At 46.0% G+C, this 23954-nt stretch overlaps 1 protein-coding gene across 1 annotated transcript in view; it reads right to left on the reverse strand.

Annotated features, from left to right (window-relative positions):
* Positions 1-14895, reverse strand: part of EIF4E3 (eukaryotic translation initiation factor 4E family member 3) — a 30163-nt gene extending 15268 nt beyond the window's left edge. The window contains exons 1-2 of the mRNA XM_068251839.1: positions 14666-14895; positions 1920-1992 (exon numbers count right to left, since the gene is read on the reverse strand). Coding sequence (XP_068107940.1) covers positions 1920-1992; positions 14666-14892 — 300 coding nt within the window. The 5' untranslated portion in view covers positions 14893-14895. The remainder of the gene's footprint in view (positions 1-1919; positions 1993-14665) is intronic.
* Positions 14896-23954: the final 9059 nt, after the last annotated feature.

The following is a 23954-nucleotide window of genomic DNA, read 5'->3' on the forward strand; positions in this document are numbered from 1 at the left end:
CTTGTCTCATGGCAACTCAAGCTCATGGACAACTAAGGAAAGAAGCAGCCAGTTAGCACCCTGGCTGTGTTTTGTGTGCTCATGCCATATACAGCACATACCAGAAGTGGATAAGGACCATCCAGTAATGCATGAAGTGTTGTAATGCATGCAATCCGTGGTAAAAAAAAAAAAAAATCTGTACAGCATAACACATTAACAGATCAAGTGTTTTGATTATGCTTTATACAAAGGTTCATGATTTGTTACTGCGCCCCATTTGGCAGTTTTTACTATGGTTTAGTGCAGCAATTAGAACAGTTTCCTGTGTTTTCATACAGTTCTCTGGACCCACAACAGAATTAGGTGAAAACGAAAATTCACCTAGAGTCAGGCTTTGGGGACATGGGGGAAAACTCAAGTACCCAGAGGAAAACCAGACAGAAGAGCTTTGACCAGGCCAGACCCAGTATCTGGGTACTAGCACTTCAAGTGGCAAGGTTGCTAGTCACACTAGGCCACTCAGCTGTTCAGACAACCGACATGGAAGAGAACGGAAGCTTTTTACCGTTTAGGCCAGGGGTACCAAACTCAAATACAGAGTGGGCCAAAACTGCACACTGGTGTACCCACCACTACTGGCAAGCTCCCCCTTATACAGTTCCCTGATGTCTATAAAGTTCCCTGGTGTCCAGTGCTGTCTTCCTACCTCCTCCATACGGCTTCCCTGGTGCTGTAGGTCTTTACACAACATAGCTCCTCTGGTGGTTTAGAGTGGGTCAAACAAAGCACAGTGTAAAAAAAAAAAAAAAAAAAAAAACAACAGTTAAGGGGCAAATTTAATGGCTCTGAGGGCCAGATTTGGCCTGCAGACCAGAGTTTGACATGTATGGTTTAAGCCAAGTTTACATTGGTCATTGCATTCCCTGAGAAGAAAAAAAAAAAAAAAAAAAGTTAAGCACTGGTTAAGGTTAGGTAGCACTGGTGTGGGTTTAAGGGCCTTTCACACTTAGTCGGACACTGCGTGCATCCCTATTTGTGGTCCCGTCACCAGGAGCATTCTGCGCAGCAAGAGAAAGCTTCATACTGCGCAGGAAGCCCCCAGCGATGGAAGCATGGAGGATGTGAGCAGTGGCCAGCAACTGAAGAAAGCTAAACCGAGCTGCGGCAGGGGACCGTAGGATCGTTGAGTACTGGCACAGGGCAGCTGCAGGGGGCTGGCAGAAGCCCCAGGTAAGATTTTTTTAAATCATTACAAGTTTCCTTTAACCTTCCTGGCGGTAAGCCCAAGCTGAGCTCGGGCTATGCTGCACAGGAGGATTTCTCAGGCCCTGCTGGGCCGATTCGCATAATTTTTTTTGGTACACGCAGCTAGCACTTTGCTAGCTGCGTGTACTGCCCGATTGCCACCGCCTCCCGCCGATAGCCCCCAGACCCTGTGTGCTGCCTGGCCAATCAGTACCAGGCAGCGCTGAGGGGTGGATTGGGACGCCCTTAGACGTCATGCCCCTTCACCATGGCGACGGGGAAGCCCTTCAGGAAATCCCGTTCTTTGAACGGGATTTCCTGATCAAAGATCGCCAGAGGCGATCAAAGCAGGCGGGGGATGCTGCTGTACAGCGGCTATCATGTAGCGAGCCCTAGGACTGCTACACGCTTTATAAAAAAAAAAAAAAAAAAAAAAAAAGTGCTGCACTGCCCCCTGGCGGTTTCAAATAGACCGCCAGGAGGGTTAAGTAGCAAACTATCAGTAAGGTTACCGATATTCTACTAGCAGCAGTCTCTGGAAATTAGCAGGATCCATATTTATAGGTATACTGAAACAGATTGGTTATTGGGGAGGTGATCATCATAATGTTCCAACAAGCTCTAATCTTTTGATGCATGCAAACCAAAACTGCTTTGGCCTTCATGAAGGCGAGAGGTTTCCTGATGCTCACCTGTATGGTCTGCACAGTGTAGATCTTTTTCAGGTTTGATTCACATTCTGACGCAGTTGTGCCAGGAATAGACCTGCAGAAGAAAGTTGGTGTTAATACAAACACATCGACATTTTACCACACAGCTTTTCAACAGATTCAATAGTTGGTTTGCAGCTCCCATTGTACTGGTGCCAGAGAAGTAACTGCATAGTATAGGCCTTTAAATTGGCCTAGAAATCTTAGTCAAGAAATCTTTCTTACAGCCATACAAGAGCTAGTTCACAAATCACATTACAAATTTTTGCCAATTTTCAGGCAATAACATTTTGAAATATTTTGGGGCAACAAGGATCACATGGAGACCAAATTTCTGCATGCAAGGCATTTGATTTATACAAATTAAAGCTTCAGTGAGAATGCCGCATATATTACCAGGGCTGTGGAGTCGGAGTCGTGGAGTCGGGCAATTTTGGGTGCTTGGAGTCGGAGTCGGGGAAAAATGCACCGACTCCTAATGAATTTGTAACTGTAATTAAAATAGAAAATATGATAAAATGTTCTATTTCTCAGATAATAGTAATTAAAAATAATGTATATATACAGTAATAGCTGTGCTTAGTCCACAAAAGTAAAATAAACCAATCAAAATTAGTTACTTGTGCTGCTTCAATAAAGCAGTCCCCGTATTTTTAAGCTCAGATATACATATCTGATTGTGACTGTATATATGATGTGTACACAGGAATCTCTTATATATACACTAAACATCTATGCTGTAAGAATAAAGCCTGATGTGTAGCTATGTCACTAATAGAGATGGTCAACGAGATGGAAATAATTCTGCATCGATGCTGATTTATGCACTCTCTTTGCTGATGAAATAAAATAATTTGATATGTTATTAGAATTTGGTTTGGTGACTACAAATTAACCTTCCTGGCGGTAAGCCCGAGCTGAGCTCAGGCTATGCCGCGCAGGAAGATATCTCAGCCCCTGGTGGAGCGATTTGCTCCATTTAAAATGCTGTACGCGCAGCTAGCACTTTGCTAGCCGCGCATACAGCTTGTTCACCGCCGCTCTGCGGCGATCGCCCGTACGCAGCGGCGCAAGAGGGCCCCCCCCGCCAGAGCCCTGCGCTGCCCGGACCAATGAGTTCCGGGCAGCGCTATGGGCTGGATCGGAGGTGTCTGACGTCAGGACGTCGGCTGACGTCATTCCGATCGTCGCCATGGCGACAGGAGAAGCCAAACAGGGGAGCGCGTTATATACGCGTTCCCCTGTTTGCTATTGATGCTGGCGACGATCGCACTAGAGGGACACATGCGCCCTCTAGTGGTGTTTCATGTAGCTACCACTCTGGTAGCTTTACATGAAACAAAAAAAAAATAAAATTTAAAAAAAAGGATTTTTGCCATTTTGGCAAAAAAAAAAAAAATTAACTGCCAGGAGGGTTAAAGGGTAACTGAGATGGATGAAAAGTAAAGTTTTATACATACCTGGGGCTTCCTCCAGCCCCCTTCAGGCTAATCAGTCCCTCACTGTCCTCCACCACCTGGATCTTCTACTATGAGTCCTGGTAATTCAGCCAGTCAGCGCTGTCCGGCCGCATGCCGCTCCCACAGCCAGGAACATTCTGCACCTGCGCAATAGTGCTGCACAGGTGTAGTATGCTCCTGGCGGCGGAGTGTGTGCATGCGCACTACGCTTGACTGACTCAAGTACCTGGACTCATAGCAGAAGATCCAGGTGGTGGAGGAGGACAACGAGGAACTGATTATCCTGAAGGCGGCTGGAGGAAGCCCCAGGTATGTATAAAACTTTAATTTCATCTGTCTCAGGTTTACTTTGTTACACAGTAGTACTATACTCTACAGATGCACTCCCCACAGAGCTGCAGGGAATCCACTGAGAATGCTGTGCCCATTGAACACAGAGGTGTTGTCTGTTTACAATCTCCTCATTCCCCTGCAGAGTACCTGCACATCATTCTTACATGTACCCACACTTACATTGCCTAGGGCCTGATAGATGTTCTTTGTTCCGGTTTGTACCTTTTACAAGTACTCTTACCAAGGATTAGTTTTAGTCTAAAGGGAATAAATATAGTAGTCTACATATCCTTCTCACTTCAGTTGTCTTGTAAAATTCCTAAGCGTTGGCAGTTAAGAGACGAATTTCATGTTACATACTTTTAATCAACAAAATTGTAATATGCAAATTAGAGGAGTCGGAGTCGTGGAGTCGGAGTCGGTGGAATCCTAAACTGAGGAGTCGGAGGATTTTTGGACCGACTCCACAGCCCTGTATATTACGTCACTTTGCGATTGCTGGTGATCAGGAAAGCGCTGAGACGCTCCTAAAAAGAACTCCAGTGTGAAGTAGTCCTTACATTCAGGTGCTGCTTTGTTTAAAAAGGGAAGTGAGCACTTCAAAAATGTAGCACCAGCATTAAAGGACTTACCCACCCCACCTCCATGAGGGCATCCATCTTGCAGCTGTCACTGCCATAGATCAAAGTGCTTGCAAGTTCAGAGCATTCCTGGCTGCTGGTGTATGCCAAGAGATTAAAGGTTGCCATATACTTGTCGATTGCCACCTGATTGGTCAACAGAGATCCATCTCTGATCAAATCTGATTAGAGAAATCTAATGGCTGCCCATAAAGTACACACAGATTTTGAATCTATTTCAGCATAAAATAGATTCACAACCTGTGGAACTGCCACACCACCCCCTGCCAGAAGCAATACATTACCTGTCCTTGGGAGGGACAGGTAATGCTGTCTCGTCCGGCAACTAGAAGCTCAAACAGTAGAGTGCCATCTGAACAGTGCCTTCTCACAGGAGAGGCAGTGAAGACGCCAGAAGTAGTGAGAGACTGGGGACAGGTGATCTACTGCTGCGTTGGTCCTGATAGAGCTAAATTTTCCACCTGGACAGATTGACTGAATCGATTTTGGGTGGAAACTGGTCAATCGGTCAATGTCACAGCAGATTTGCAGACTAACCAGCAAGCTCATGGTGAACCAGAACTCACGGGAGTGTGTAAGGGGGCTACAATGGCCCTAAAAGCTCCCTTACTAAAATGCTATGGGGAAAAAAGAAAAAACAAAAAAAGTTTGCTTTCTTAAAACAAAGTATTTGCGATAATTCATTATGAGCTCTGAAAAATTAACAGCTGACACATCATTGCATTCCAATGGTTAATTTACATATATGACAAGACAAACATTTATATCGCGCTTTTCTCCTGGCAGACTCAAAGCGCTAGAGCTGCAGCCACTAGGACACGCTCTATAGGCAGTAGCAGTGTTAAGGAGACTTGCCTAAGGTCTCCTACTGAATAGGTGCAAGCTTACTGAACAGGCAGAGCCAAGATTCGAACCCTGGTCTCCTGCATCACAGGCAGAGCCCTTAACCATTTCACCATCCAGCCACTATATATTCAGCAGTGATGCACTGGGAAACCCCTCAGAGCTCACTCCTGAATCAAATACTTTGTAGAAAGTAAATTTTTCAACATCAGATGCAATCACAGTGATCGAATCTGCTGTATTTTGAAGGGGAATAGTTTCAGTGTATCGGTACCTTTAGTCTAATGCTTTTCTATCCCCTAAATGGGAGATGTAGTGTGCCCAGCTACTGGTGCAAGCCCAGAGATGTAGTATTTACATCTCCCAGTATGCACCACAGGAAGTGTCATTGGGCATACCCAGTTCATATTGTTTCCAAACTGCTCAGGGGGCCCTTGACCATTGTTTACAGCTGTTCAGGAGCACAAACCACGAGTGTGTGGATTGGACAAAGCATGCACAGCAAATGGGGGGCAACAGCAGCAAGACCAAGTGGAGGCCAGGCACTATGAGAATGAAGGTGTGACTTGCCACTTGTTGCTCATGCACACAATGCCAGAGGTTCATTTTCAGAAACTGTAGCATTCTCTACATATCTCTTCATTCCTCATCACATGTACTTTTATTCCATGTAAACATACTGCAGAAATAGCTTTGAAAATTTAAGCATCAAAGATACTTTTAGTAGTGTTTATACAGGCTAGTTATCAGCATGGTGACATATTCCAACTACCCAGGGTTCCGTGCTCCGTTTACAAATCAGGTACTACTTGTTTAACACATTGACTGTACAAGTCAAAATATATACACAAAATCCTAAAGGTGACCACTAATGGTCCAATTTCTAGTGGGGAAAAAAAAAAAAAAAAAATCGAGCAATCAGAAATTCTGATCTGATTGGTTGTAAATGACCTGTTGATGGGCTCAATTAAGGACGAATTAAAATCAGTCGTCTGATTGGATTTTCGTCGAGCTGAAGCTTTGAATTTTCATGTTGGTTGTGATAGATAGGAAGCAAATATTGGCTATTGGTTTGATGGTGTAGTGAGCGATTTCACTTCTGATCAAAATCTGATTGCTCAAACAATTTTTCGCTAGAAATCAGTGGCCACTTTGAGGATGAGACCTAGACAGATTAAAAGTCCAACAGCATCTTTTATAAAACTACAGTAGATATTCTAATAAACTCAGTTCTCAGGTTCTGACTATGAACCTGTATGAATATACAATGTATGACCAACTCAGAAGCCCCATACACGCTCAACAGCAGTCTTTTATGCAGCACAATTAACTTTTGTTGAGAAACAAGTTAAACAAAAAAAAACAAAAAAAAAACAGAGTTGCTTGATATGGTTCACGCAACTGATTATACGTCAATTGGATTGAGGTTTTATCAGTTGTGTGAATAGCAAGCAACTTTTGGTTGTTTATAACTGGTTTCTCAAAAAAGTTGTTTAACCACTTCCGGATACCGGGTGGTTTGGCTGATCTGTGCTGTGGGGGCTCTTCAGCCCGCAGCACAGATCAGAAATCAGGCAGGGCGATCAGACCTCCCCCCTTTTTTCCCCACTAGGGGGATGTCCTGCTGGGGGGGTCTGATCGCCGCCGCGCTGCTGTGCCTAGCGGGGGGGGGGGGCTCCTCAAAGCCCCCCTCCGCAGCACTAGTCCTCCCTCTGCCTCCTTCCCTCCCTCTCCCGTCCCCTGTGTGCGGCGCAGGACGGAAAGCCGTCCTGCGCCGGATAGGATAGGCTTCAGCCTATCAGGTGCCGGCGGTCCCCGGCCAATCAGAGGCCGGGGATCGCCGATCTCTGCCACGGCGCTGCTGCGCAGCAGCGCCGTTTACATGTAAACACCGGGGAAGATCTTCCCCGTGTGTTTACATTTACCCTGCGAGCTGCGATCGGCGGCTCGCAGGGTGCTCACGGAGACACCCTCCGTGAACTGACATGGAACGGCCGCTCATACGAGCGGCCGTTTCCATGGAAACCACTTCAGGATTCAGGGGCGTAGTTAAGCGTACGCAGAATCCTGAAGTGGTTAAAGAGACTTTGAAGTGAAAAAATTTGCTATGTTTAAGGTCCGTACACACGCCGGACTGGAGGCGACGGGTCCGTCGTCACCTCCCGCTGGGTGGGCGTTCCAACGACAGTCCGGCGTGTGTACGCACTGTCGGCGGACTGATACGGCTGTTTCTGAGCGATCCACCGGGCGGATCGCTCAGAAACAGCCGTATCAGTCCGCCGACAGTGCGTACACACGCCGGACTGTCGTTGGAACGCCCACCCAGCGGGAGGTGACGACGGACCAGTTGTTGCCTCCAGTCCGGCGTGTACGGACCTTAACCTGCTAGTTTGCTTCAAAAGTCTCAGATGTAAACCACCGCATGACAAGGGCTTAATGCACACACCATGTGTTTCCGCGTTCGATGCGTCCGTCGATACGCATTGATTTGATTATTTCCGACATGTCCGATTCAAGCTTCGATGGATCGTTAGGTCGATTTGCCATACTTTACACATCAATCAACCTAAAAATCATCGAAATGCGTTCGGATATAATCGAATCGACGGACGCATTTGACGCAGAACCGCATGGTGTATATCCAGCATTAGACACCCCAAGTCAAACATTTACGACCATCTTGGTCTTGATTGTGCTGCCCTGAGAGGCAGAGCTTTCTGCTGTAGCTCTGCCGTCAATCGCTATGCGGATCTCTGAAGGCGGCGATTGACATCAGTAGAAGCAGAGCTGCAGCTGAGAGCTCCGCCTCTATCAGGAAGTGCCGGCTGGATTGCCCCTGGGGATTTGGGGGTCTAAAGCCCTCATTTTGAGGCGGCAGTTTACATCTAATGAGTACTGAAGTGAACTACAAGGTAAAAATAGCAATTTTTAATTCACTTCAGTCTCTCGTTAATAGTAGTGCTGCATAAAAGACTGCTGTTGAGCCTGTGTATGGAGCTTACTGATATAGCCCTTGAAATGTACTATCAGGGCTTATTTCCAGTGAGTGAAGTGTTCCGTCTCAGACGTGGCACACATGCTGCAGTAAAGTCAAATTGCTATAGCTGTGCCATGCACTGCCATAGGTATTCAGATGTGTCCTTTGGAAGACTGCTGCTGGCATTTTGACACAATATTCACTGTAGTAGAAAAGGTGCACCGCAATTTACATGTTATTGCGGTGCTTAACCACTTTACCCCCGCGCGTACGTATTTCTCCGCCCCTTTTTCCATCCTTTAAAAACCAGGGACGGAGAAACACGTACTTTCCGCGTTCCCGACGCTGCCCGCGCTCCCGCTCGTAAACACGCCGCCCGCCGCTAGTAAAACCGCCGCCGCCCGCTCGCCCAGAGATCAATGAACGGGAAAATCCATTCCCGTTCGTTGATCTAAGCCCCGCAATGATCAGCTGCTCTCCTATGGGCAGCGCGATCATTGTGAGAAAAAAAAAACTCACGTGTCCAGCCTCCTTATTCTTCCTCCAAGCTTCCGGAAGGAATCTTGGAGGTCGCATTAAAACAAAAAGTTACTGTGGCCATCTTGTGGCCAAATAGTAAACTACACCCTACACGTTTTTCACATACAAATAAATGTGGAGTCGGAGTCGTGGAGTCGGGCAATTTTGGGTGCCTGGAGTCGGAGTCGGAGTCGGGAAAAAATGCACCGACTCCGACTCCTAATGAATTTGTAACTGTAATTAAAATAGAAAATATGATAAAATGTTCTATTTCTCAGATAATAGTCATTAAAAATAATGTATATATACAGTAATAGCTGTGCTTAGTCCACAAAAATGAAATAAACCAATAAAAATTAGTTACTTGTGCTGCTTCAATAAAGCAGTCCCCGTATTGTTAAGGTCAGATATACATATCTGATTGTGACTGTATATATGATGAGTACACAAGAATCTCTTATATATACTAAATAACATCTATGCTGTAAGAATAAAGCCTGATGTGTAGCTGTGTCACTAATAGAGATGGTCAATGAGATGGAAATAATTCTGCACTGATGCTGATTTATGCAAATGTATGCACTGAAATCAAATAATTTGATATGTTATTAAAATTTGGTTTGGTGACTACAAATTAAAGGGTACCTGAGACGGATGAAAAGTAAAGTTTTATACATACCTGGGGCTTCCTCCAGCCCCCTTCAGGCTAATCAGTCCCTCACTGTCCACCACCCGGATCTTCTGCTATGAGTCCTGGTAATTCAGCCAGTCAGCGCAGTCCGGCCGCATGCCACTCCCACAGCCAGGAACATTCTGCACCTGCGCAATAGTGCTGCACAGGTGTAGTATGCTCCTAGCGGTGGAGTGTGTTCATGCGCACTACGCCAGACTGGCTCAAGTACCTGGACTCATAGCAGAAGATCCAGGTGGTGGAGGAGGACAACGAGGGACTGATTATCCTGAAGGCGGCTGGAGGAAGCCCCAGGTATGTACAAAACTTTAATTTCATCTGTCTCAGGTTTACTTTGTTACACAGTAGTACTATACTCTACATATGCACTCCTCACAGAGCTGCAGGGAATCCACTGAGAATGCTGTGCACATTGAACACAGAGGTGTTGTCTGTTTACAATCTCCTCATTCCCCTGCAGAGTACCTGCACATCATTCTTACATGTACCCACACTTACATTGCCTAGGGCCTGATAGATGTTCTTTGTTCCGGTTTGTACCTTTTACAAGTACTATTACTAAGGACTAGTTTTAGTCTAAAGGGAATAAATATAGTAGTCTACATATCCTTCTCACTTCAGTTGTCTTGTAAAATTCCTAAGCGTTGGCAGTTATGAGACGAATTTCATGTTACATACTTTTAATCAACAAAATTGTAATATGCAAATTAGAGGAGTCGGAGTCGTGGAGTCGGAGTCGGAGGAATCCTAAACTGAGGAGTCGGAGTCGGTGGATTTTTGGACCGACTCCACAGCCCTGCTTTTACACATAAAATTAACTCATTACCTCCCACACTCCCCATTTTTTTTTTTTGTAATTAAAAAAAAATTAAAAAATTTACAATAAAAAAAAAATACATAAATAGTTACCTTAGGGACTGAACTTTTTAAATATTTATGTCAAGAGGGTATAACACTGTTACTTTATAAACTATGGGCTTGTAATTAGGGATGGACGCAAAACTGAAAAAAATGCACCTTTATTTCCAAATAAAATATTGGCGCCAAACATTGTGATAGGGACATAATTTAAATGGTTTTATAACCGGGACAAAAGGGCAAATACGTTTCATGGGTTTTAATTACAGTAGCATGCATTATTTAAAAACTATAATGGCCGAAAACTGAAAAATAATTATTTTTTTCCCCACATTTTTCCTATTTTCCCATTAAAACACATTTAGAAAAAAATAATTCTTGGCATAATGTCCCACCTAAAGAAAGCCTAATTGGTGGCGAAAAAAACAAGATATAGTTCATTTCATTGCGATAAGTAATAATAAAGTTATAGACGAATGAATGGAAGGAGCGCTGAAAGGTGAAAATTGCTCTGGTGTTCAAGGGGTAAAACCCCTCAGTGGTGAAGTGGTTAAGGATCAGCAGACCGGCTGCAATCCGCTTTTTGATTCTGATCGCAGCCAGTGGAAAAAAAGCCCTCTGAGTACTTTCACTGAAAATCAAGTTGCAACCACATTGCAAACCCTCCAAATTTTAGCATGTTTCTTCATGGTGCAGTGGCATCTGCCAGAAAATGTAGTTATGCCAGCAAAGAAATTACAAGGAAGTCAAACAGTGCCTTCGTCCTTTCACTTTGCCGGCCACTTGACTGAGCAGAAAAAAAAATTCCCTTCACTCATCTGCTGAGCTTGTGCAAATAGCAAGGTACCCCCCCCCCCCCAAAAAAAAAAACACAAATTAGCATATTGGGTCTAAAACCTTGCACTACAGGGCACTGCTCTCCACCAGCTGTCCTCTACATAGAAGAGGGGCTTCCTCTAGCCTCCTTCAGGTTAATCAGTCACTTGCCATCCGGATCTTCTGCTAGATGCCCCATTAGCTCCACAATAGGGGCATACTGTGCATGCACAGCCTGGCATGCACCCACCCATATAACACTCCTGTCCCCTGGAGCGCACTGCGCCTGCACGAACTACTGGGTCACCTAGCGGAAGATCAAGATGGTGGAGAAGGATGGTGAGCCTGATTAGCCTGAAGAGAGCTGGAGGAAGCCCCATATATGCAATTTTTATTTTAAGGTGTCTCAGGTACACTTTAAAATTAGAAGGTCAATCAACCATTAAAAAGCAAGTTGTGTGGTACCTTAAAGAGAACCCGAGGTGGTATTTAATTATGTTAGTGGGGCACAGAGGCTGGTTGTGCACACTAACACCAGCCTCTGTTTCCTCATGGTGTGCCTCCATGTCCCCCCTGCGCGCCGCTATAGCCCCTGCAGTGCTGGCGATAAATACCACCTCGGGTTCTCTGTAAACCAGATCTCTCTCTTTCTGTAAGTATGCAAGAATGAGGCTCGGTAAACATATGCCACCAGACCATGTAAGATCCGCCCACTGTCAGCTTTGCAATGAGCAGGGGGGGGTGGCAGGTGAGGGTTTGGCTGGGTGATCAGAAGCCCGCAGGGGGCAGATTATGGCCTGATCTGACAGATTGGAGTGCTAGGGGGTGACAGGAGGTGATTGATGGGTGTCTCAGGGGGTGATTAGAGGGGAGAATAGATGCAATCAATGCACTCAATGCACTAGGGAGGTGATCGGAAGGGGGATCTGAGGGTTTGGCCGAGTGATCAGGAGCCCACACGGGGCAAATTAGGGCCTGATCTGATGGGTAACAGTGACAGGGGGTGATTAGTAGGAGATTACAGGGGACCGCAATATATAATCAGAGGGGGTCTGCAGGCAACCTGAGGGTGTGGGTGGGTGATCAGGTGCCCACAAGGGGCAGGTTAGGGTCTGATCTGATGGGTGCAGTGACACGTGTTGAAAGCAGGTGATTGACAGGTGATCACAGGGGAGAATAGATGTATACAGTACACAGGGGGGGTCTGGGGAGAATCTGAGGGTGTGGGGGGTGATCAGGAGCCTCCAGCTGCAGTTTAGGACATAATCTACAAAATAGTGTTGACAGAGTGATTGATGGGTGATTAGGTGCAAACAGGGGTCTGGGGGGTGGGCAATCAGGGGGCAGGATCAGTGTGGTTGGGTGCAGACTAGGGTGGCTGCAGCCTGCCCTGGTGGTCCCTCGATCACTGGGACCACCAGGGCAGGAGGCAGCATGTATAATACGCCTTGTATACATTTCAAAGCATATTATATGCGGCGATCGAAGGGTTAACAACCCGCCGGCGCTTCCGATCAGCCGGTTGACTTTACGGGTGGGCGGAGCCCATTTCCGGCAGAACGGCCAGCTAGTGTCCCAGGAGCCAACGCCAATTTGCGTTACGTGGTCCTGGGCGTGCCACTTTGCTGCCGCACATTGGTTATGGGCGGTCAGCAAGTGGTTAAGAAGGCAAGCTACACTGAGCATTGCTTTAGTGGTAGGATGGCTTTTCAGTCTTAGTTCTATATTTTCCTAGTAGTATTAGGTCAACCTGAGCTGCTTGTGTATTCTGTGGTCCCAGATTGTTTGGGCACAGTGTTTAGGTTACACAGATCACTTTAGTTATACATTAACTGCTGGTTTCTGTATTTGTTCCCCTCATTTGCTCCTACCCCAAGGAGAGAGAACACACACACACACACACACACACTTGAGAAATTTCACTACAAAAGCTTGCGTCGGAACTTTTCCTACATGACACCTTAATGAAGGCTATACAATTTAGGAAATTAGGTCAAAGATAGGGCATAGCTAATTATTAGTGAACAGTGATCTGAATGACCAGCAGTTTGGAGGGAGGGAGCAACTGGCTGGGGGATCCTGCAAAGAGACCAACTAGTCTGGGGGGAGAGGGCGAGACAAAACAATCATACAATTAGCATAAGGGCAACAGCCTCCTAGCAACATGTTGAAACCTATGCTATCAGCAGATATTGTGCCAGTCTCCAATAAACAGTGTTTGTGATGTGTTTAGCACTACTCAGCTACTTACAATTATTTCACCTTGGGTCCACTTTAACCCTACACCTACCTTCCAATTTCAGAACTGGTAATCATTCCTCGGTACTTATCCGTTAGCCGGGCGCATCCGGCAGGTGGCGACAAAACTCCACCAGAGTTACATCTTTCCCTACTATCCATGTCGGCCTGGAGGAGGAATAGTAATTAGCGCCACCTGCCGGATGCACCCGGCTAACGGATAAGTACCCATTCCTCCTTTATGCTGGGAATACACAGGTCAATTCTGAGCTGATGTTAGATAATTTCCAAAGACATAACAAAAGTTTAGGTAATACCTTTAATAACTGTAAAATATTATTTTGCAAGCTTTTGAAACTTCAAGTTTCTTCTTCAGGCATGTTTCAGAACCATATGGTTCTGATTGAGTTCTGAAACATGCCTGAAGAAGAAACTTGAAGTTTCAAAAGCTTGCAAAATAATATTTTACAGTTAAAGGTATTACCTAAACAACTTTTGTTATGTCTTCAGATTCTCTCCATGACTTATACCAGACCACACGCAACTAGATAATTTCCAGCATGTCCAATCATTTTGCCACTCAATTTGTCATTGAAATAAATTGAAAGATAGAAAAACAAGCAGAAGATAAGCAAATCGAGTGGGCACAGAATCAACCTGTGTATTCCCAGCATTAGCCTAGTTTCCACAGCAGGCTCTCAAGCTGAGCACAGCAGTAAATTTACACCATATTCTCCCACTTCCTTGCGATGCCATGTAACCAACCCCCATGCATGCAAATACTTTGTACTCTACCCAAATATCCATTTTACTTCTGGTTATAGCACATTGATGACAACACACACACTAGGTCAGTCATCACATGGGACACAAATACAAAAGTATGGCACTCAGGGACAAGTTAAGCCTTTACATGCACAGGGTGGGGGTGGGGTTCATTAACATTTGAGGGGATAGCAGCCAGGGTTCCATCTCACACACACACCATCTCCACCACCATGCACCCAACGAACCACCTTGGCCAAGTTTCCCAATCAATACATTTGACCAGTTTCAGTCCAAAAGTCATTGATGAGCCATGCTTGTTACAACACCAATTTTCATCCAGTTCAGTAATAACCAAATCAGATGGTCGATTGGCCACACAATCAACAAATGTATGAGCACCATTAGGGAAAGGCGCATTATCTACACAAATAGAGGAGGAATAGGGCAGCAGCTAGACGCCAAACAGCCGACTAAGGAAAGGATGATCACAAGCAGGCCAGACAACAGCCCTCTGTACACAACAGGCACAGGAGGGAGGCCACGTACACGTCACAGGCGGAAGAGCCCCTCTACCTCCCGGTTACCTGTCCAGCCAAAAGGTCCAGGGCGTGTGGAGCGGGATTCCCTCCACTTCCGCCTCCTGCGGAATCTCCAGGCCGCCCAGCTCATCCCGGTGGTGGTTGAGCCGCAGCTGCTGCGTCTCATCGTTGTCCGCCTTCAGCCGCCGGTCCGCAGCCGCGGGGAGCGCCATCTTCCTGTGGACGCGCCGCGCTTGTCCCGCCCTCGCCGGCATCGTCACTCCACCAACCATAGCTTGCTGACTCACTTTGCTGATGCTGTGCGCGACCCCGTTACTTTATATCAGGCTGGGACGTGACGTCAGCAGCGCGAGACGTTGGGAAGGGAAGAGTCTGATGTCACTACAAGATTGGCTCATCATTATTACTTTTGTTTTATTTTGCTTTAGTAGGTCAAGGGCTTTTAAAGGGGCCGCTACCTTGAAGCAAAAGTCCACCCCTATAAACATCGGGGAAAGAGGACTATGCAGGGATGAAGTGGACTACCTGCCCTCAAGCTATAACTACTAGCATTGTTTAATATTATTTAATGTATATCACTCATACCTAATACATTATTTTGACTTATTCGGCTGAGATGTAAGCCATGATGTACCAAATGTAATTGTGACTATCCTGGAATTCATATTTTGAAAGTACCCCTAAAGCAGTGGTGTAGCAATAGGGGAAGTAGAGGGGCCCTTGGACCCTGCAGTATTAGCTCTCCAATGGTGCTATGCTAGTAATGATCGCTTCTATATACAGTATCCTTGAATAGTGATAACAGCACAGTGGCGTAGTTAGCACTCTCACCTTGCAGTGCTGGGTCCCCTGATCCTATCACAACCAAGTCATCATTTGCAAGAAGTTTGTATGTTCTCACTGTGTCTGCGTGGGCTTCCTCCAGGTACTCTGGTTTCCTCCCACATCCCCAAAACATACAGATACGCTTATTGGCTTAAAGAGAATCTGTATTGTTAAAATCGCACAAAAGTAAACATACCAGTGCGTTAGGGGACATCTCCTATTACCCTCTGTCACAATTTCACCGCTCCCCGCCGCATTAAAAGTAGTCAAAAACTGTTTTAAAAAGTTTGTTTATAAACAAACAAAATGGCCACCAAAACAGGAAGTAGGTTGATGTACAGCATGTCCACACATAGAAAATACATCCATACACAAGCAGGCTGTATACAGCCTTACTTCTGAATCTCAAGAGATCACTTGTGTGTGTTTACCTTCTGTCCCCAGCTTCTCTCATGCACTGAACATTACAGGCTTCCTGCAGACAGCTCTGCCTATGTCGTTAATTCCTCAGTATGTGACAGACCAGCTCCTTTCACAGCCTCCAGAGGAGGATTTTTATCCAGCTCTCTTCTATCACTGATAAGATAGCAGAGAAGCTGCTGGCTTATGTAAATAAAACACACACTGGAGTGTGCATAGAGGAACAGTTCAACACTGAAGGACTTGGCAGCCTTCCAGACACAGGCCGACAAGTCTGACAGGGGAAAGATACATTGATTTATTACAGAGATGGTTATAGTAGAAAGAGCTGCAGCAAGCCAGATCACATTAGAATAGGTTTAGGAACTTGTAGGATGGTAGAAAAAAGGTTGTAATTTTTGTTACAGAGTCACTTTAAGGGTACAGGATATCAACCCAAGTGGGCTCGTCTCACCCATAAGTATAATGATATCAAAAGATTAAAGTATAGGGAGCACAGAGCTGGTGTATACAAATATGAAATTTAATTACAATTATCAATGATTCAAAAGCTTACAGACATGCAACAAACAAACAACGTGTACCCTCCCATAAAACCAACTGGAACAAGTGAACTGCTGGCGCCACTGCATAGAACCGGAGTGCACTCCTATGAAAGTCCTAGCATGCATGCAATGTACCGAGTCTTCGGGCCCACAGAGAACTTGTTTCCAGGAACCACCAAAAGCAACCAGGTAGGCACAGCCGATAATGATGATATCAACCCGTGAGTATGTCCAGAATCAAAATACACGCCTCTACAAGCTATGTGTATACGCGTCTCATTACTGACACTATAAAGGTGTCAAACCTCAACCCCCTTCAATCAAACAGGATAGCCGCTCCCGTCACCCTCCATTATGTATGGAGGCGGCCGGGCAGACACAGACAGTGATGAAGCATCTCACCACACAGCGGTCATCATAGCAGGATCATGTGTCGCCTCTTACTGCCTTGTTCACTGGGATGATGCGCCAGGGGGGAGGAAGAGATGCGGAGGCACGGGTGATAAGAGCCGAGATCCACTTCCGGGTTGCATAGGCGTATCACGTTACGCGTTTCGTCAAGACCCACGTGACTTCGTCAGAAGTTTATTGGCTTCCCCTAAAATTGGCCCTAAACTATGATAACTACACAAAATGCATAGACATATGGCTATATTAGGGATTAGATTGTAATCTAGCCCACCATGGGCCCAGTCCTCAAGCTGTTATCTCACTCCAGGAGTACTGAGCACCTGGGTGCTCCTAAGAGCAAAAAAACTTAAAGTGAACCTGTGGTAAAAAAAAAGTGCCCCTAGGGGGTAATTACCTTGGTAGGGGGAAGCCTCAGGATCATAAAGAGGCTTCCCCTGTCCTCCGCAGTAGAGGGGATTCAACACTTCGACCCCCAAAGATCTCCTTGTTGGCGAGCTTCCCGCTCGGGCCCCGGCAGAAATTACTGAGTCCGGTCAGATACTATCTACTGTGCAGGTTGCGGACGCCTTGCACCTGCGCAGTAGAGCGGACCCTATTAGGCTCTGCTATTTCTGCTGCAGCCCAAGCAGGAAGCTGCTACTTTGCCCGTGTGCAACCACAACGGAGATTGTTTTTAGTTTTTTTTTGTCTGGGGGTCCCAGCACAAGATCGTGCTGGCCGAGGAGGATGGGGGAAGCCTCATTAGGATCCAGAGGCTTCCCCCCTCTGGAGGTAAGTACCCCACAGTGGCACTTATTTTCCTTACAGATATTCCTAACTTCCCCCGAAGCAAGGTTTTTAAATTATGTGGGCTTTTAGGGGGCAGTGTGAAATTACTTCCCCTCCACATATGGAAGCCTCCATCTTCTGTGTCCCTGAGCTTTAGATTGAAGTTCCCACAGTGACTTCCTGTGTCCCTGGCCACTGCAGTGAATGCCGGTAATGCACGATGCATGCCGGGAGATGTAGTTTATTGATGTGGTTACATCTCCAGGCAAAGAGATTTAATCAGATCAATGGGAGCCACATATTGCTGATGCAGTTTGCATGACATGCAATTCAGTGGCCATGATTGCAAGATACAGTGGGTTGCAAAAGTATTCGGCCCCCTTGAAGTTTTCCACATTTTGTCACATTACTGCCACAAACATGCATCAATTTTATTGGAATTCTACGTGAAAGACCAATACAATGGGCTCTATTCTCAAAGAGCCAAATTTTCCTCAAAATTTTACCGCTATATACCCGCCAGCGGTAAACTCCGCATTTTTTCCACATTCACTAATATTTTCCGCATGTTTTCCGCATGCGGGGAAAAAGATGCGGAAACAGCCATTATTCATGCGGGAATCATACGGTAAAAAGGTCGCATGAAAAAGTGTTTAAAAAAAAAAAGTTAAAGTCCAGCAAGCACAGCCCTTAAGCCTCCACACTTCATTAAAGTCAATGGAATGCGGAATATATCACCTACTATTTGTAGGTGATAAAAAATCGGTAATTAACGACGAAATGATGCGCCTGAACATTTTTGAGAATTGATCTTTTATTGCGGAAAATACCGACTTTTGCGGAAATTTTTCCGCATGAATCCTGCACTTTTACCACACTTTTTCCGCATGCGAAAAAAACATGCGGAACCTTTTGAGAATTTCAATGTGGCGGTGTTTTGGTCGGTGACTTCCCGCATGCACTTTACCGCATGCGAGAAGTCTTTGAGAATAGAGCCCAAAGTGGTGTACATGTGAGAAGTTAATCGAAAATCATACATCATTCCAAACATTTTTAAAAATCAATAACTGCAAAGTGGGGTGTGCGTAATTATTCGGCCCCCTGAGTCAATACTTTGTAGAACCACCATTTGCTGCAATTACAGCTGCCAGTCTTTTAGGGCATGTCTCTACCAGCTTTGCACATCTAGAGACTGAAATCCTTGCCCATTCTTCTTTGCAAAACAGCTCCAGCTCAGTCAGATTAGATGGACAGCGTTTGTGAACAGCAGTTTTCAGATCTTGCCACAGATTCTCGATTGGATTTAGATCTGGACTTTGACTGGGCCATTCTAACACATAGATATGTTTTGTTTTAAACCATTCCATTGTTGCCCTGGCTTTATGTTTAGGGTCGTTGTCCTGCTGGAAGGTGAACCTCCGCCCCAGTCTCAAGTCTTTTGCAGTCTCCAAGAGGATTTCTTCCAAGTTTGCCCTGTATTCGGCTCCATCCATCTTCCCATCAACTCTGACCAGCTTCCCTGTCCCTGCTGAAGAGAAGCACCCTCAGAGCATGATGCTGCCACCACCATATTTGACAGTGGGGATGGTGTGTTCAGAGTGATGTGCAGTGTTAGTTTTCCGCCACACATAGCATTTTGCCCAAAAAGTTCCATTTTGGTCTCATCTGACCAGAGCACCTTCTTCCACATGGTTGCTGTGTCCCCAACATGGCTTGTGGCAAACTGCAAACGGGACTTCTTATGCTTTCTGTTAAACAATGCCTTTCTTCTTGCCACTCTTCCATAAAGGCCAACTTTGTACAGTGCATGACTAATAGTTGTCCTATGGACAGAGTCTCCCACCTGAGCTGTAGATCTCTGCAGCTCGTCCAGAGTCAGCATGGGCCTCTTGACTGCATTTCTGATCAGCGCTCTCCTTGTTCAGTCTGTGAGTTTAGGTGGATGGCCTTGGCTTGGTAGGTTTACAGTTGTGCCATACTCCTTCCATTTCTGAATATTCGCTTGAACAGTGCTCCGTGGGATGTTCAAGGCTTTGGAAATCTTTTTGCAGCCTAAGCCTGCTTTAAATTTCTCAATAACTTGATCCCTGACCTGTCTTGTGTGTTCTTTGGACTTCACGGTGTTGTTGCTCCCAATATTCTCTTAGACAACCTCTGAGGCCCTCACAGACCAGCTGTATTTGTACTGACATTAGATTACACACAGGTGCACTCTATTTAGTAATTAGCACTCATCAGGCAATGTCTATAGGCAACTGAGGGGCCGAATAATTATGCACACACCACTTTGCAGTTATTGATTTGTAAAAGATGTTTGGAATAATGTATGATTTTCGTTCCACTTCTCATGTGTACACCCCTTTGTGTTGGTCTTTCATGTGGAATTCCAATAAAATTGATTCATGTTTGTGGCAGTAATATGTCAAAATGTAGAAAACTTCAAGGGGGCCGAATACTTTTGCAACCCACTGTATCACTATGCGAACCTGCGGTTCTATGGCATAACAACATAGAAAATGGATGCCACTATATAGATGGGGGGCTACTGAGCCCCACTCCATATGGAGGCTTCCATTTTGTTGTGTGTTTTGTCAGATATTTTTATTTCCATGACCCATGCTGTGGTCTTTACTTGGAGGAGGCAATTTTACCACCTTTCCTCCTTTTTTAAACCCTTTTATTACAATTTGGCCCCTCTTAGCAGTGTACTATTATATAGCCCACCTTTGGATGGGACCCCCCTTCTCTTTTGGCCTTTCCGGAGAGCGACTACTGATACTGAATTTCACAGCCAGTGATCAGAGAGAGATCTGTTGCCTGCCCATACACCACAGACTGATTCCTGATAGTTTTCAGCATGAAATCTATCCTTAATAAGCCTAGCGATGCCACCTTTGCTGCCTGCCTGTAACCCCCCCCCCCCCCCCCCCAGTGTAAAATGTCCCAGCTTGTGCCCTTACTGTGTAAATTATTGCCTGTCCCACTGGCGTTACTCTCGGCATCCTCTGCTGTCACCTGGGTTACCTCTAATGCTGTACCACTTGACACATGCGCGCCTAATGCCATGAGGTACGGGCACATGGTAACGGGGGTGACAGCGGATGATGCCGGGAGTTGCACCAGCAGGCAATCAAAGCAAAGGCTGCAAACCACCAAAAATTATGCAGCAAGATGTATATTTTGAAAAACGGACACTGTAAACACTTGTATATGCGGCCCATAGACTTTCATTAGCAGCAAAAACTCTAGCATTTTCTGCAACGCTATCATTTCTACCTAGTGCGTTCCTAGCTGCTGGCTTCCTTAGCTATGATAATACATCAGCTTTATTATTATGTTTGAAAGGCCTTTGATAGTCTAAGCTGACCGTGTATGTGCTTGTTGCTAAAGAAAGCTCTGCCTCTTTTATAATCTGCACAGGTCAGGTGCTTCTTTTCCTCCCTTCTTTTTGTTACCTGTAGTTCACCTCTATCTTCAGCAATAAGGAAATCACCAGACCTTATGGGAGTCTTAGCAGCTGGAAACAAACTATACAAAATATAATTATGTGCAGCTTATATTCTTCTCTTTTTAACTTATCCTCCTAACCTCCGTGAGCCCATATGAGAATTTGGTGCACTGTCAAGTTTTAACGTTAACAATTCTAAACTCAAAGTTCTTCCAGTAAAAATTCCCATTTACCTGGTGCATAACATCACTAGAATACTTATGGTACCCATACATTTCTCGATATGCCTCCAGATCGATCATCAGATAGATCCATTTGTGAGTGAATGGATCACAACATTTTTCAATGGCTCCTCATCCACTCCTACACCCCTCTCAGTTGGTGTTCCTCAAGGCTCCGTCCTAGGACCACTCCTGTTCTCACTCTATACTGCCTCAATTGGCAAAATCATCTCATCCATGGGTTTCAATTATCACCTGTATGCCGACGACACCCAGATATATCTCCACACCCCAGATCTCTCCTCCTCTACCATGGACAAAGTCTCTGCCTGCCTCACATCAATTTCCTCCTGGATGGCTGCCAGGTACCTGAAGCTTAATTTGGACAAGACTGAGCTTCTAATATTCCCACCCCGCACAGCTGCACCCCTCCCAGATTTGCATGTCACTATTGAAAATACTACTATCCACCCTACCTCCCAAGCCCGCTGTCTAGGCGTTACTCTGGACTCTGAACTTTCCTTTACAGCCCACATCCAAGGTATTGTCAGATCCTGCAACTTCCACCTCCGCAACATCTCCAAGATCCGCTCCTACCTGTCCCCGGACACCACTAAACTCCTCATCCATGCCCTTGTCATCTCCCGCCTAGACTACTGCAATTCTCTTTTATCTGGCCTTCCCTCTAACCGTACTGACCCACTTAAATTGGTAATGAATGCGGCAGCCAGACTGATACATTCTTCTCACCGCAGCGCCTCTACAACTCCGCTCTGTAAAGCATTACACTGGCTCCCCATCAGCTTTAGGATCAATTTCAAAATCCTGTGCTTGGCCTACAAATCAGTGCACAAAACCTGCCCGACCTACATCTCTGATCTGGTCCACAGGCACATACCAGCCCGCCCCCTCCGATCCTCCAATGACCTGCGCCTAGTCGCACCACGCATAACTCAGTCACACGCACGATTGCAGGACTTCACCAGAGCTGCCCCTACTCTCTGGAACTCTCTTCCACCAGCCGTCAGACTCGCCCCCACCTTTAATACCTTCAAACAAGCTCTCAAGACTCACCTCTTCACACTCGCATACCCCCCTACACCAGCATCATAATATGTTCTGTTAGACCCCCTCTCAAAAGACGCACCTATTGTCTCCACCCCACCCTTTAGATTGTAAGCCTCTGGCAGGGCCCTCCTCCCTAATGTATCCAGCTTGATTATGCAATCTTACTCACAACCACCCTTCTTGTAGACTCGAACAGTCTCTATCTTGACCTATGACACTGTATTGTTATCAAATCATTTGCATGATCTTGTCTTGTTGTGAGTTTCCGTATGTTCTACCTGTATGTTAACCCATTTATCTATTGTGCAGCGCTGCGTAATATGTTGGCGCTTTATAAATACAATAAATAATAATAATAATTGAATCTGATTGAGAAAGGGATCTATTGCCTGCCCACATACTACATAACAGATTTTAGTGTAAAATCTATTGGATGATTTTGCTGCCCTTACCCCCCTGTACGACAGAGTCCCCATTATCTGAAACGCAGGCATCCGGAAGTCTAAACCAACCAGCATGCCTGAGGGGCATAATGGGGTTTCCTCTGGGCATTCTGCTTTTCTCCCACTAGTGGCGCTGCTGATATACACGTTAGACACGGCCCTGCTTTGGGCCTCACTTTAGAGGGGGGTCTCGCTTTCTTGCTGTGCAGCCCCCAGTAACTTACATAACCATGAATCCTCTCACCGCCTCCTCCTCCTGTCGCTGCCTCGCCGGGTTCACATCCTGTCTCCATGGTTACCCTGGTGGGTAATTCTCATGACGTCAGAGATGCCGCCAGAAGTAACCATGGGTTGCGAAGCAGGCGAGGCCAAGGCGGCTACAGGAGGAGAGAGCAGCAAGAGGATTCAGCAGTCAGCACTGGAACACGTTATCTCTCCATAAGTCTCCATAGGCAGCCTTTACCTGGCTAACCTATACAGGGGCACCACCTATACCTGGCTAACCTATACTGGGGGCACCACCTGTACCTAGCTAACTTATACTGGGGCACCACCTGTACCTGGCTACCTAAACTGGGGCCACCACCTGTATCTGGCTAACCTATACTGGGGCACCACCTATACCTAACAAACCTATACTGGTGGCACCACCTGTACCTGGCTTACCTATACTGGGGCACCACCTGCATCTGGCTACCTAAACTGGGGACACCACCTCTACCTGGATACCTATACTGTGGGCACCTATGTCTGGAGACCTATACTGGGGACACCTATGCCTGGCTACCTATACTGGGGGGACCTATACCTGGATACCTATACTGGGGGCACCTATACCTGGCTAGGACAGGGCAGGTGGACAAAAGTTGACACAGGGGGACAAGAGGTGACAGAGAGGGGAACAAGAGGTGACAGAGAGGGCGACAAGAGGTGATACAGGGGGACATAGAGAGGGACAAAAGAGGCACAGGAGGAACAGAGGGCATCAAAAGAGGCACGGGAAAAAGAGGTGACACAGAGAGGGACAAAAGAGGCATGGGGGAACTGAGGTGACACAAATGGGGACAAAAAAAGGCACAGGGAGAACCGAGGAGAAAAAAAGAGAACGGATTCAGGTTAATAACGGACCTACAGTCCCTATCTCATTCGTTATCCGGGGACTACGATCGCTAGAATTTGACTCCA

The sequence above is a fragment of the Hyperolius riggenbachi genome, chromosome 9, assembly GCF_040937935.1.
Source record: "Hyperolius riggenbachi isolate aHypRig1 chromosome 9, aHypRig1.pri, whole genome shotgun sequence".
NCBI lineage: Eukaryota > Metazoa > Chordata > Amphibia > Anura > Hyperoliidae > Hyperolius > Hyperolius riggenbachi.